The sequence below is a fragment of the Corylus avellana genome, chromosome 1 (genome assembly GCF_965113065.1).
Source record: "Corylus avellana chromosome 1, dhCorAvel1.hap1.2, whole genome shotgun sequence".
Taxonomy (NCBI): Eukaryota; Viridiplantae; Streptophyta; class Magnoliopsida; order Fagales; family Betulaceae; genus Corylus; species Corylus avellana.
This window is the reverse complement of record NC_142490.1, coordinates 21,798,010-21,811,908: the sequence shown is the minus strand read 5'-3', so window position 1 is coordinate 21,811,908 and position 13,899 is coordinate 21,798,010. Positions and strand designations below refer to the sequence as shown.

The following is a 13,899-nucleotide window of genomic DNA, read 5'->3' as shown; positions in this document are numbered from 1 at the left end:
TTTTATCGGCCATACACCAACATGAATTGCTACGGCCAGTCTTCGGGGTTGGGGAAATCTTCAATGCCCTCAACACTTCTTGCGTATTCTCTCCAACATTTCTTTGCATCCTCCTTCCTATCACCCAACATTGTGTATATAATAGCCTGTACAAATAGGAATTAATATGAAAACCCTTATATATATTGCAAATAACCAAATAAATACAAATAATTAAAAGGTTCGAATTACAAAAAAAGACTACATTTTGCTCTTATTCATTGATCATTTATAATACAAAACGCTCATATTTATAGAAAATTTGAGATAGCGAGATAAATATTGATTACCATCAAAACTTATTACATTCAATCCTATAAAAAGTGAGTAACCTACAATATCGTTTTAATATATTTCCTTTCAATATCGGAAATATAGAGTAGTTCTAAAAGTCAATTTTATGTTACTCTTAAATGTATTTTTAAAAATCACGTTTTCAAATCGCATATTTTAAAATCGCAAATCCAAAAGTCACTAAAGCGGGTGTTTGCGACCTTTCTTCATTAATTTCTTTTCATTTTCGTTTTTTGCTCTAAAATTACTAGTAATTCACACACCTGGTAAAGAAGAAGTCGACCATCTGAAGGGCCACCTGAACTCCGGAAGCAGTCGCACTTCAAGGCCTCTGGATATTTCCCCTGTATATATTAATTCTTCGGGTTAAAGACAACAAGAATGCTAACAACATCTCTAAGAGAATAAGCAAATGATCTATAATAATTAAATTTAACTGTTATGAGCTATTTTTTGTGTCTTGAGTCTCCTTTTATAAGACAAGATTGCCGGCTTATATAGGAACTCCAAATCCAAGTTGTAGAAGTAGTAAAGACCAACTTCCACTCTGAAACAAAACCAATACCAAAAGTAAAAGGAGTAATGGCTGGCCCCACCTGAGTTGACATGGGAAATCAAGTAACTTGTAACAATCTTCACCTTGATGTGATTTGTCATCAAGTCCCAAGTACAAATTTCCTTCTAACGTCTCGTCCAACACCCATAAGGGCAATTGTAAGCTACAAATAACAATCAAGTCCTAACAACTCTTGAACTTGAGAACTAAAATTGGTTTAGCCAACATACAATTTTTTTCAATGTGATATCTCCTTGTGTCACAACCAGTTCACTCGCATAATCTAAATTGACATATCCCATGACACTAGAACCAATACCATTGTCTTCGTCAAAGACTAACCCAACATCTGTAACACCCCATAAATAAAGAAGTATCTATTTTCACTGTCCACCAGTATACCTTTCTAGAGTAGCTATTTTAACTTCTTTTTTTTTTCTTAAAGTGTGAACAGGGCATCTCCAACAGAATATGCAAGTGACTCATAATAGCTAAATTTCACTATTATAATCTATTTTTTTGTGTCCAGTAGATTAGCTATTTTAACATATTTTTCTTATGGTATGAACAGTAAATAGGCTTTTATGTCTATTTACCATTCACACTACAAAAGTTTTTTATTAATTAGTTTCTCTCTTCCCCTTTCTTTCTTTCACTCTCTCTCTCTCTCTCCCCCCTCCTTTCTTTCACACTCTCTCACACAAAATAATATTTAAAGAAAATAGAGAGTAAAATAAAGAATTTGTTGGAGTGTGTACAGAAAAATGAGTAGTTAAAGTAGAAATTTCTACATTTTCAATAGCTTTTTTGGCACCTCTAAAAGTAGGCTCTTTTACTTATTTACTATTCACACTACAAAAGAGTTTTATTATTTTCTCTATCCCTTTCTTTCTTTCACTCTCTCTTTTCCTCTCTTTCTTTCGCACTCTCTCCCGCATAAAAGAATATTTGAAGAAAATAAATAGTACAATAAAGAATCTATTAGAGTGTATATAAATAAAAATATAAATAAAAAGATTACCTAAAATAAAATTTTATATTTTTTAAGTAGCTATTTTGGTTACTTTTGCTAGAGATGCTCTAACCAGGTGCTGATCTGGTTTACCCTAGCGATGGATCTTATTTTCTCTCAATCTATTTCATCCTTTTTGGACCATTAGCCATAATTTGGAACAGCTTCATTAACAGACAAGGAAACATTTGTAAAACCAAGAGAATGATGAGAAGCAGCAGCATATGATAGACTCATGCTATTCAAATCCTTGTTGCTCAAGTTCTCACACGTTTTGGACAAAACAATGTAATTATGAGGACCTCAAAGGCAGTATTGTTCAAAGATAATGCTCTGGTAATATTGCCATGACTTCCTACAACTAAGAATTTGGAAGTGAAGCATGAATAATCTCACATCATCTGTGAACAAAATTTTGGGCATGTTTATAAGGAGTGAGCGACCTCTCTTATAGAACCGATTTTATGAGATAAGTTAGGCCCACGAATTTCATAGCTCCATTAAGAAGTTGATTTTTTTTTTTTTTTTTCTAATTCAATAAGGAGAAAATGATTACATATGATCATCAAGGAAGTTGATTGAAATATGCACAAGAACAGTCACAATAAGTATTTGCTGCTACTGGAATTTTTAGATATGTAGACTAGAGCTTGTTAAATTATTAGTTATTTTAAACGCTTAATCTTTTAAATTATGAGAAAATACACTATCTTCTAGAAGTATTCACCCTTTTTCGTTTTGGCGTTCAATGTTGAAAAAGTAAAAATCAACCCACCCAAAAAAATAATAATAATAAAATAAAAATAAAAATAAAAAAAAGTTTCTCACAATGGCAAAAGAACCCTTCGTCAACTTTTTCTATCTCTTTGGGCTCAATCACAAGTGTCACAAGTGACTTTTTAAGAGAGAAACTCTCGAAAATGCCCCCGAGTGCTAAAGTGTCAAAAACATAGAAGATAAAATACCAAAAAAAAAAAAAAGAAAAAAAAAAAAGAATATTTATATATATTACACACACATTGGAGGTGGCTTGACAACTAGGGGTTAATCTTTTAAATGGGGGTGGCCACTAGGGGTACTGGTTCGGCCATCCTCATGTGGCCAAGTGGATCCACCACGGCTAGTTTGGGGATTGTTGAAACTAGTGACTCATTTTAGAATATCAATTGTTGGCCAAGTAGACAAAATATGTCTGTACAATTAGAGTTTTTCTATATATATATTATGATGCAACTCTAAATCATTAATAGTAAAATAAAGACGCACTCTCTGTGGATGTAAGCACATTGCCAAAACACGTTAAATCTGTGTCTTGACTCTTTTTTTTCGATTACATATTATTCATCATTATTGTCCACAGTAACAATAGAGATGGTGAACCACCCTCATGTGGTCAAATGCGGGATGTCGAAACCCTTTGAATGCTGGCTCGACCAAACCCCATATGACCACAGGGAGTGAGTGGACTACTGGTTATTTTTTAAAAAGAATTAATTAATTAATTAATTTTTTTTTTTTTTTTTTGGAGCATTTTCAAGAGTTTGTCTCTTAAAAAGTCACGTGCGACCCACGTGATTGGATTTCCATCCAAAAAGATGAAAGAAGTTGACGGATGGTCTTTTTTGCCACGGTTAGACACTATGGAGAGTAGATTGTGCTTTTTGAACATTTGACACCAAAACGAAAAGAGGTGTGGTGCATACTTTCGCCAGGGGTAAAGTGTTTTTTTTTTTTTCCTTTAAATTAATATTTGAACATCCCTCACACATGTAAGCCCAGATGATACTCAAAACTTCTATTTTAATATCATGTTAAATTATCAATTATTTCAAAAGTTTTAAAATACTCAACTTAATTACTTATGGTCTGTTTAGGCGTGCGTTTGAGAGGTCTAAAAGTGTGTTTAACACTCAAAAAATATATTTGAAAAAAAAAAAAAAGAGTACCCGTTTAGTAAAAAAAAAATTGGAAGTGCTTGTAAGGGTTCAAAAAGCCTAAAAATAGCTAAAACACACTTTTGACAAAAGCTTACAAATGAAGCTTTTGCCAAAAAGCGTTTTTTGACTTAAAAACTCTATTTCTTAAACGCAATTCCAAACAGACTCTGAAAAGTAATATTTTAACAAAGTGAATTCCCATGGCTAGGTTTAACATCAATCATCATCATCATCATTCGATGATTATAATGCTGCATTTTCTTTTCTGATATTCTCAATTAGTTTTCATTTTGTTCCCCAGAGGAAAAAATAATAATAATAATAATAATAATAATGTAATAGATTATACATATCAAAGTTAATTCCGATTTCCCAAATCATAGATCCATCAATTCAATATTAAGCTGATTTTTTTGTTAAATTCTTATTAATTTAGTCAACTTTGAGCGATACTATGCTATCGGAAGGTGCAAGAGATGACAGAGCTTTCCAAAAGTAGAAAGTTGTGTACCAGGCAGATGAGAACTTCAACTAGTGCCAGCTCCAGGTTGAACCTCGTCTCCGAATCCCAGCAGTCCTTACATGCCTTTTTCAGAAGCTTCACTGCATCTTCACTCTTCCCAGATTTCATTAGCCACATTGCCATTTCCTATTTATTTGTCAAAAAAAAAAAAAAAACTATTAAAAAAATAGCATTATTTATTGATTATTTGATCTGATATATTTTGTATCAGCTATCATTTTTTTTTAATATTTAATTAAAAATTATGGAAAAATTACACTTTACCCCCCCCCCCCCCAAAGTTTGGGGCGATTTTCAATTCAACCACCAATGTTTCAATTTTTGAAATGCACCCCCCCAAACTTGCAAATTTTTTTCAATTCGACCAATTTCATCTAAAAATTCCCATATTGCCCCTAATTTTCTTACTTTTTTATTTTTTATAAAAAAAAAAAATTGGGGATTGCAAAAATGGCCAAAGGGTGGCTACGGCCACTCCGAATATTTTTTTTAAATTTTTTTATAAAAAAAAATAATAATAAATTAGCGGTAATATAGAAATTTTTGGATAAAATTGGTCGAATTGAAAAAAAAAATTTGCAATTTTGGGGGGATGCATTGCAAAAATTGAAACATTGGTGGACGAATTGAAAATCGCCCCAAACTTTGAGGGGGTAAAGTGTGCTTTTCCCAAAAATTATTCTTCTCACTTTTTGATACCTAACTAGCTCTTCAATTTTTTTTGAGTGACATGTAGAATTTATCTCTATTGCAAAACATTAATTAGTTTCAATGAATGAATGACATATTATCTATTGATCGAGCTACATATAATTCATTTTTCCGTAGAATTTAATTTCAACAAAATGAAATTTACTTTATTCTACACATTATTTTAATAAACAAATAAGCCGACATGTTGGTTTTATGTTCAAGGAAAATTAAATATTTGAGTTTAGTTACAACTTTAGGGGTGCCATTGATCTAGATTTTCATTTTTCTTGCTATTCGATTCTTTGTAATTATTTTTTATTATAATTGAGGCCTTAGGAAGGTTTTTTTTTATAATTTTTTTTTTTAAAATACTTAATTATACTATTGCTACTTGTGCCTTATTCCATTAGGGCCTTCGATGACTGCCTAACCTAGCAATAAGTCGGCCCTCCTAGGGCTACAAGATGCTACTTGTAATACCTCAAGATTGTGGTAATTAGTCTACTGCTGCTAAAAGCATAGATGGAATCACAATAAGAGCATGTTTGGCCGTGATAAGCTTAAAAGTGTATTTATCATTTATAAAAACCTTTTTGTAGAAAAAAGTATATGTTTGGTAAAAAAAAATTGAAAATACTTTTAAGAGTTCAAAAAGCCAAAAATTGACTTTGTTAAAAGCATAAAAATGAAGTTTCTGTCAAAAAAAGGTTTTTTTTTACTTAAAAGCTATATTTCTCAAACATGCTCTAAGACTAAGAGCCTATTTGTAATTGCGTTTGAAAAATAGATTTTTTGAGTCAAAAAAGTGGTTTTGGCAAAAGCCTTATTTTTAAGCTTTTACCAAAAGTGCGTTTTTGTTATTTTTAAGCTTTTTAAACCCTTAAATGCGCTTTTAAATTTTTTCCCAAACGACTATTTTTTTTCAAATGAATTTTTTTAGTATTAAACGTACTTTTAGGCCCCTAAAACGCAATTCCAATTTCCAAATAGGCCCTAAGAGGACCATAGTCCCATTGTTTTTCAAATTTTCTTTTACAATGTTTTTGTTAGATTAAATATATGTGCATTTTTTGTTTAAAAATTAGGCTTGACCCTTCATTTGACTGGAAAAATCCTAATTCCGTCTATGCTCAAGCAGCTTGACCCTTCATTTTTAGCACAAGTTTTTAATATTAAATTGTTGAGTGATGATACGGAGAACGCCAAGCGTACGTGAACAGTCATGCATGCCTAGCTTAATTTTTTTTTTTTTTTTATAATTAAAATAATAAAATATTATATTTTATTATTTTAAAATATTAAATCAGCCGGGCGTGGGCACGCCCGGCGTTCCCTTTATCATCACTCAAAATTGTTAATACAAAGTCATATGATATGCATAATATTATGAGGATAGATAGATAGAATCAAGCAGCTGCAGTGAGCAGAGAAATGTACCTTAAAACTGGCAGCGACCTGTTTGGGTGTAGGCTTATCCTTACTTTCCCATGACGGCAAAACAGGATTTTTGGGCTTCCTCTGTTTTGAAGCAAGGTAGACACTCGTATCCAGCAACGATTTCAGCGCCACCCTCCCATCCAACGGGTATATATGTGAAAATCCAGGCATCGATATAGTTTTCTGAGCCCTATTGACTGCAATGGCTACAGGAGGACTCATCGTACAACCGCAGCTGATTATTCCAAGAACACAAGCCAGAGCCAGAGACGCCCCTACACTCTCTCTCACAATTTGCTTCCCATCATCATTCGTTGAAGCTTTTGGGAACCCATTAATGGCACAAACAGGGCCGAAGCCATGCCCAAGTGGGCGGTGAAGAATTGAAGTTTTAGTGTTGGTGAGTGGAAGAGATGAAAGGATTGTTACCGTTGCAGGGGAAGGGATGCGTAGGCGGAGAGGGGGCAGAGGGCCGTGGCGGAGGAAAAGTGAAGATTCCATGGAGCTATGGTTTGTGCTTTTGGGAAATTTGATCGGCTATCTCATTGTAGCATCAAGGAGACCACTTTGGAGTAGCCATGGCTGACAAAAAACACATTGTGTCTTGAAGTAAGGTATCTTGTTTACTTCTTTAAGAAAAATTCTCAGTAGTTATCTGGCAAGGCATCATTTTCATTTCATGACTTTTTCTTTTTTTAGTATAAGAACGTGTTACACATATAGGAAGAACTATGAAGAGTCTTGCAAAAAAGTTCAAAAAGTTCATATAATTATGTATGTATATATAATGTAACAATACATGTAAGTTATTTAAAGAGTTTTAGTTTCACATGAGAAATATAGAAAACAATTGAGATATATTATAATGCCCGGGCCAACTCAAACTAAGCTATTGTATTACTTGAATGTTTATATTCTAGTATGGTGCACCGGACGTGCATGCGTGGCAGTATGGCCTTGATGGCGCACTTGGCACAAAGCATCAAAGTTTGAAACGACCAGATCATGACTGTTGATTTAATTCTTATAAATGATTGTTTAGAAGTGGAAAAATAAAACATAAGTTAACAACTTAGTGAGCAGTCAAGCATGAAACACGTAAGTATGTAGTGAACTCAATCTTTTATAAAAATAAAAAATAAAAAATAAAATAAAAATAAAAAATTGAGGAAATCACACTTCATAAAGCAACTTGAGAAAATCGAGTTGATGCAGTACATCATGTGTGTACCATAGTCATAATCATACTCTATGTCGCATGTTCATACCCATGGGCCATAACCTTCTTATGGTGAAATTTGTGCGTCTGTCAGATCATTTGATACAACCCTAATGCATTGGACAGTGCACATAACGAACTATCACTAGTTGTCTAATCAAGTCCAACCACGGGTGATCTACCCCACTAGTGATATTAGTACTGTGGTGACCCCACCCATTGGTGGTTGTGCTGTTCACAACAGTCAATAGCTCTTGGATCCAAAGTAAATTCATTTATCACATAAATGGGTCATAAGGTCAAATATGTATTCATTTTGCCAATTCTTTTATTTTTACTTAGAAACTTAGCTCATAAGATTAAATCACAAAGACATAATTAAGTCCACCCTTTGCAACCTGAAAATTGGGGCTGATACCTTTCTTTGAAGCTTAAAATATGATAAATTGTTGTATTAACATGGCAACCCTATTACAGAGGATTTGGTATAATAAGAAGGCATAAAACGTTATGCATTCAAATCTTATAATAGTTTTTTTTTTTTTTTTTAAGTAAAGAAAGAATAAAAGAGTTGGGCTATGCTTCCTCAATGCATTATAGTCCTGAATGATTCTAAATTGAAAAAAGAAAAAAGAAAAAAAAAATGGAAAATGAGGTGAGTTAATCGGATCAGCTGCCCTCTGGAAAGGGGATTCCTCCTTGAACAGCTCTTGTGTATTCTTTCCACCATTTCCTTGCTTCATCCCTATTATCCAACATGGTGTATATAATAGCCTGTTCAAGTAGCAATATGTGAACCTTAATTTATATTGCGAATTTAATAAAGGCTTAAGGAAAAACTTAAGCATGTAAGTTACCATTAATATGCGTTTAATTTGTTCAAAAAAGAATTAATATGCGTTTAATCAATTGGTTTACCATTTAAGGCCCGTTTGATTCGCAAAATAGGTCCTTAGAATGGAAATAGTCATTCTTTTATTTGGTAACTTATTGTTATGAATAACTATTTTTAGATAAATAGACCACATTTTTAAAAAAAAAAAAAAATTATTTCAAACTTTAAGAAAAAAAAAAAAAACAAAACAAAACAAGAAACATACCTGAACGTGAATGACTATTTGATTAAAAAAATGAATAGCTTTCATTGAAAATAAAAGAAGGTAAAATGAAATAATCTTAAAATAATCATTTCCATGGCCTATGAGAAAATGATTATTCCAAGTACTATGATAACAATTCAAACTATTATCATATACTCTACTACCAAAGCTATTTTTTTTTTAAAAAAAAAAAAATAGAATAGCTATTTTGCATGCCAAACATACTCTTCTTAATATTCAAATCTTCACTTCTCTTCATTATATATATATTTTTTTTCATTTTCTTAAATTACTACTCATGATATTATGTAATTCACAAACCTTGTAGAGAGGAACTCGAGCATCAGAAGGGCCAGGTGAAGGGAGATCTCGCTGGAGGCACTTGCATTTGGATGCTTCTTGATATCTTCCCTGTAAAAGTACACATTACAAATATGAAAAACTGTTAGAATATTAATTCAATGATTTATAATTTATTATCTACTTAAACTTAAACTTTTGAAATAAGCAATAATTTGATATGAAATCAAAGTAAAGATCAAAAGTTTGAACCTTGTCTCTATCATTATCTCTCTTTTCAATTAAATATTATGTATATTAAACTTTCTTTTGTTAAAGGAAAGTTTGAACTCACAAGAAAGAGAGAGCAATAGAATAAAGGTCGAATATCAAAACAATGTAATTATTGAAGAAATTCGTGAGCCTAACACATCTTTTAAACATGCTCAAGATCTTGTCAACAAGCAATGTAGAATTATAATGAGGACCTCATAGACACTGATCAAGGAAATTACAGTATTAATTCAACCTAAATGCTCTGGCTGATGTATATTATTTTGCTATTACGCACTTCCTACAACCCAAGAATTTGAAAGTGAAGCTCCATAAAGAAGTTGACTAAAATATGCTGCATAAGAACCAACACTCACAATAAGTATATGCCGACATCTCCCACATTTGTCTGGTTATGAGAAAGGAGACGTGTTTATATAGAGCATGTTCTTTCTAAATAGTATGAAGCATTTAGAGGTAAACTCAATAATAAAACCGTGCAGGTTTAGCCCGAAGTAGACAATATCCTATCATTTAGGGCAAGGAGTTACATATGGTACTATCAGAACCGAAGTCTAGCTTGAGATGGGGGGAACATGCACAAGCTTATGAGAAGTCATCAAGGAGGACGACAGGTCCCAAGAGGGGGTGAGTGATTGTGACGCCTCCCACATTCCTGAGGTGTGAGAAAAGGGATATGCTTATATAGGGTATAAGGCCTTTTAAATTACCATATCATTTAGGGCGAGATGTTACATAGAGTTTGTCAAATTACCAGTTATTTCAAAACTTAAGCGATCCTAAAGCATGGAAAGTTTTCATACTTTTTTTTTAAAAAAAAAAAAAAAAGGTAAAAATCTTGAATCATGAAAATAATAAAAAGTAGAAAGTGATACCAGCAAGATGAGAACTTCAACGAGTGCCATCTCCACATTCGTCTCCGGCTCTGGATCCCCTTTGCAGCTCTTATACGCCTCTTTCAGTTGCTTAACTACTTCATCACCCTTTCCAGAGTTCTTTAGCTGCATTATTGCATCCTCCTATATAGTTGTGAAAAAAAAAAAAAAAAATTAATGCACCATTAGACATGGTAATTTTCAGCTCTAGCTCAGTTGGCATTCATGACACGACAAATTTAAGCAGGGTCTTTTTTATATTTAAATATTAATTAAATAATTTTAATTTTTAGTTAAAATTTCAATTTAAAAATTGTTCTTCTCAGTTTTTGCTCTTAATTTGTTTCCAAATGACGTGTAGAATTCATCGATGCTTCAACATTTAAAGTTTGTTTGGGATTACTTTACAGAGCTTAAAAAATACTTTTTAGTATCTGAAAAGCTGTGTAAACAAAAAATTTGTTTGTTTGGAAAAAAAAATTGCAAAATGACTTTTACTCTAAAGATAGCCGAAAAATAGAAAAATTTAAAAATGAAGCCTTTTCTAAAAAGTTATTTTTGGCTTTAAAAGCTCTATTTTTTAACGCAATTCCAAACTTACTCTTAGTTTCAACGGATGACATATTTTGTGTGCGTACATGATGCTACATTATTTAATTTTTTAAAAGACGTGCCAAAATTGACACCATGTATATAGTTAGATACACTAATTTTAAATTTTGATTGGTGATTATTGATTTCATTTAAAATTGAGAGAATCCTACTATATTGGTTTTGAGTTCAGGAAAAATTAAATTTATGAGTTTAGTTACTTGTTTAGGGTTGTCATTAATGTGATTTTTTATGTTTCACTTTATTTTCCTCTAAAATTTCAATATCTTGGGATTCAATTCTTTGTAATTAGGGAAAACTTTACTTACTATCCCTAATCTTCATCAATTTTGCAATCATGCCCTTAAACTTTAAAAAGTGTCAATTTAGTGTATCCATCTATTTTATTTTTTTTTTCTATTTTCTTTCAATTTCAACCCTCCATTAAGATTTTCGTAAAACAATAGATTGAGCAAAGTCTATTGTTCCTCATGCTTTAAATTTTGTTATATATGCATCATATATGGCCTATAATTCAAGCTTGAGCTTCGTTTTTTTTTTTTTTTGGGTTTTTGATAGTGAGCTTGGCTTCTATATATATTCACGAGGGACCAGGATCACCGGCCCAAACCAAAGGCCCGGGGGACAGCCACTTTAGTTGGCCCTTCATTTTCGAAGGAACCTGGCCCAGCACAAGGCCCAGGGGACGGTCACTTTTTCTACCCCATGCACGAACCACCCCCCCCCCCCCTCTGGCCCAAAGTCACACAAAAAGACAAGAAGACAAAATAACAGCCCGAGATTCTTGCGATGGCCGCTATTCTGTCATCAAAACATCTCCGCCACCTCCGCACCTCCCCACACTATTAAAGCGGAGCTCTGACACTACAGAAAGGTACATGATTTTTCCACTACCCCGGAGTCCGGACCATGGTGTATTTACCCCTTTACCTCACCTCCGCAAATTACTGACTAGGGCGTCGGAGTTAGCTCACCAGAATACCTCCGGTGACTATCTCTAACACTTTTTCCTCCTAGTCTGTGCAGGTCCTACTCAGAGATTTAGCTTGAGGCTAATGTTATTGAGTCACCACCTTTTTGTATTTAACATATTCCATCAAACATAATTCAAGCTATAAATGCATATACTATTATCAGGAAATATACCTTAAGGGCTTCAATGTCTTTTGGTTGAATCCTTTTAGTCTTCAAGATCGAAAAAACAGATCTTTTCTGGTTATCCTGACTTGCAGCAAGGTAGACACTCATATCCAGCAACGATTTCAGCGGTAGCCTCCCACCGCCGGGGTAAATATTTGTCATCAGAGACATCGATATAGATTTCTGAGCCTTGGAGGCTGCAATGGCTACAGGAGGACTCACCTTACAACCGCAGCTGATGATTCCAAGAACACAAGCCAGAGCCAGAGACGCCCCTACACTCCCTTTCACAATTTGCTTGCCACCATCCCCACCATCATTCGTTGAAGCTTTTGGGAACCCATTAATGGCACAAACAGGGCCGAAGCCATGCCCAAGTGGGCGGTGAATAATTGAAGTTTTAGTGTTGGTGAGTGGAAGAGACAAAAGGGTTACCGTTGTAGTTGCAGGCTTGACAGGGGAAGGAATTCGTAGGGGGAGAGGAGACAGAGGGCCGTGGCGGAGGCGGAGGCAAAGTGCAGATTCCATGGAGCTGTGGTTTGTGCTATCGGGAAATTTGGAGACCACTACTTATTATTGCTCATAATTTGGAGCAGCCATGTCTGACAAAAAAACACACTCTGTCAAGAAGTAAGGTATCTGTTTTCTTCTTTAAGCAAAATTCTCGTCAGTTTTCTGGCAAGGCATCATTTTCATTTCATGCCCTTTTTTTTAGTATAATTAAGGAACGTGTTACACGTGTAGGAGGTACAAGGAAAAAAAATCTCGTCAAAAAGTACATATAATTATGTACGTATGTCTTTGTTTATAGTTTCTGTAAGACTGTATCTCTCAAGATTCTTTTGTTGTGTGTCTCTCTCTCAATGAGAATGTTCGTTTTGTTTAAAACGCAGTCAAACTTCAAAAGGTTTTCTATGCTACATGAGAAATGTTGGCTATAACTCAATGCACCTCAAGGAAAGTAACTCTGTATATAACACGTCCTACGAGCATTTACTTTTCTGTTTTAGATTTATGTAATAGCACGTCTGTCTTGGAAAGATTTAGAATTACCGTCAACTTATTTGTTAATGGGCTAGCCACATTTATCACCTCCAACTTGGAGAGGCTGCACTAGAGACGGAGGGAAGGAATGGCCGATTTTGGCCATGGCCTTTTCCCTCTTTTGAAATTTTTATTTACCATAGTATGGGCTGTTTCGCATTGGACAATTACTGTTTAATTAGAACCATAGAACTGTAACAAGATTTGATTGATATTAGAAAATAGTATGAATGTTTAGTTTGAAAATGTGTATATATATATATAATTTTTTTTTTTTTTTTACAGTAATTTTTTTATTTGAATAGTAGTAAAAAGTAAGAATATTGGGAGTTAAATTTTAAATAAATAATATGAGGACTTTTTTTTGGACATTGGCAAACATAGCCATATATTTGAGCCAAAAAAAACTAAGCTTGTCCCTGCCCCAAAAAAAAAAAAACAATGCATGGCCCTTAATTAGTATATTCAAACCTTAAACAACCCAAATGTATCATGAGCAATAGCTTCCAAAAGCAGCGAAAAAGAGTTTTTAATGCAACAAGAGAACAACGTAGAAGCTGAAGCGGCACGAGTACGGCAAAATGTCGCGTTCCATTTTGATATATATATATTTGAGTTAAAAATTGAAATATATTAATAACCAATTTTATTTATTTATTTATTTTTTTGTTAATACCAAATGGATACTAACTTTAATTTTTATACATTAACATAGTATTCAATCTTAATATATTTTTTTATTCATGTTTTGATCCTCCCATCTTAATATGTTTCTCATTCCGATTCTCTCACCTTATTTCTTTTTATCCCTTTCCTTCAATGTGCAACTGTCATTTGGAATCATG

At 33.4% G+C, this 13,899-nt stretch overlaps 2 protein-coding genes across 2 annotated transcripts; both read right to left on the bottom strand.

Moving 5' to 3' along the window:
• Positions 1-29: 29 nt before the first annotated feature.
• Positions 30-6,993, bottom strand: LOC132172461 (uncharacterized). The gene is made up of 4 exons (XM_088514153.1): positions 6,510-6,993; positions 4,350-4,487; positions 597-677; positions 30-146 (listed from the first exon to the last, which is right to left on the bottom strand). The coding sequence occupies exons 1-4, from the start codon at positions 6,990-6,992 to the stop codon at positions 30-32; spliced, it is 819 nt and encodes a 272-aa protein (XP_088370279.1). The 5' UTR covers position 6,993.
• A 1,363-nt stretch (positions 6,994-8,356) lies between these two features.
• LOC132169447 (uncharacterized) lies at positions 8,357-12,538 on the bottom strand. Its single transcript, XM_059580480.2, has 4 exons — positions 12,017-12,538; positions 10,259-10,402; positions 9,132-9,221; positions 8,357-8,484 (listed from the first exon to the last, which is right to left on the bottom strand). Exons 1-4 carry the CDS (start codon positions 12,536-12,538, stop codon positions 8,380-8,382), a joined length of 861 nt encoding a protein of 286 aa, XP_059436463.2. The 3' UTR covers positions 8,357-8,379.
• Between the last annotated feature and the right edge of the window lie 1,361 nt (positions 12,539-13,899).

Excerpts from the sequence above, each read along its gene's own strand:
- LOC132169447 (XM_059580480.2), bottom strand. The coding sequence starts at position 12,538 with ATGGAATCTGCACTTTGCCTCCGCCTCCGCCACGGCCCTCTGTCTCCT. Across the intron at positions 10,403-12,016 it reads AAGACATTGAAGCCCTTAAG|GAGGATGCAATAATGCAGCT; the intron begins GTATATTTCCTG and ends ACAACTATATAG. Across the intron at positions 8,485-9,131 it reads CTCGAGTTCCTCTCTACAAG|GCTATTATATACACCATGTT; the intron begins GTTTGTGAATTA and ends CTACTTGAACAG.
- LOC132172461 (XM_088514153.1), bottom strand. The coding sequence starts at position 6,992 with ATGGAATCTTCACTTTTCCTCCGCCACGGCCCTCTGCCCCCTCTCCGC. Across the intron at positions 4,488-6,509 it reads ATAAGCCTACACCCAAACAG|GAAATGGCAATGTGGCTAAT; the intron begins GTCGCTGCCAGT and ends ACAAATAAATAG. Across the intron at positions 678-4,349 it reads TTGAAGTTCTCATCTGCCTG|GGGAAATATCCAGAGGCCTT; the intron begins GTACACAACTTT and ends TAATATATACAG.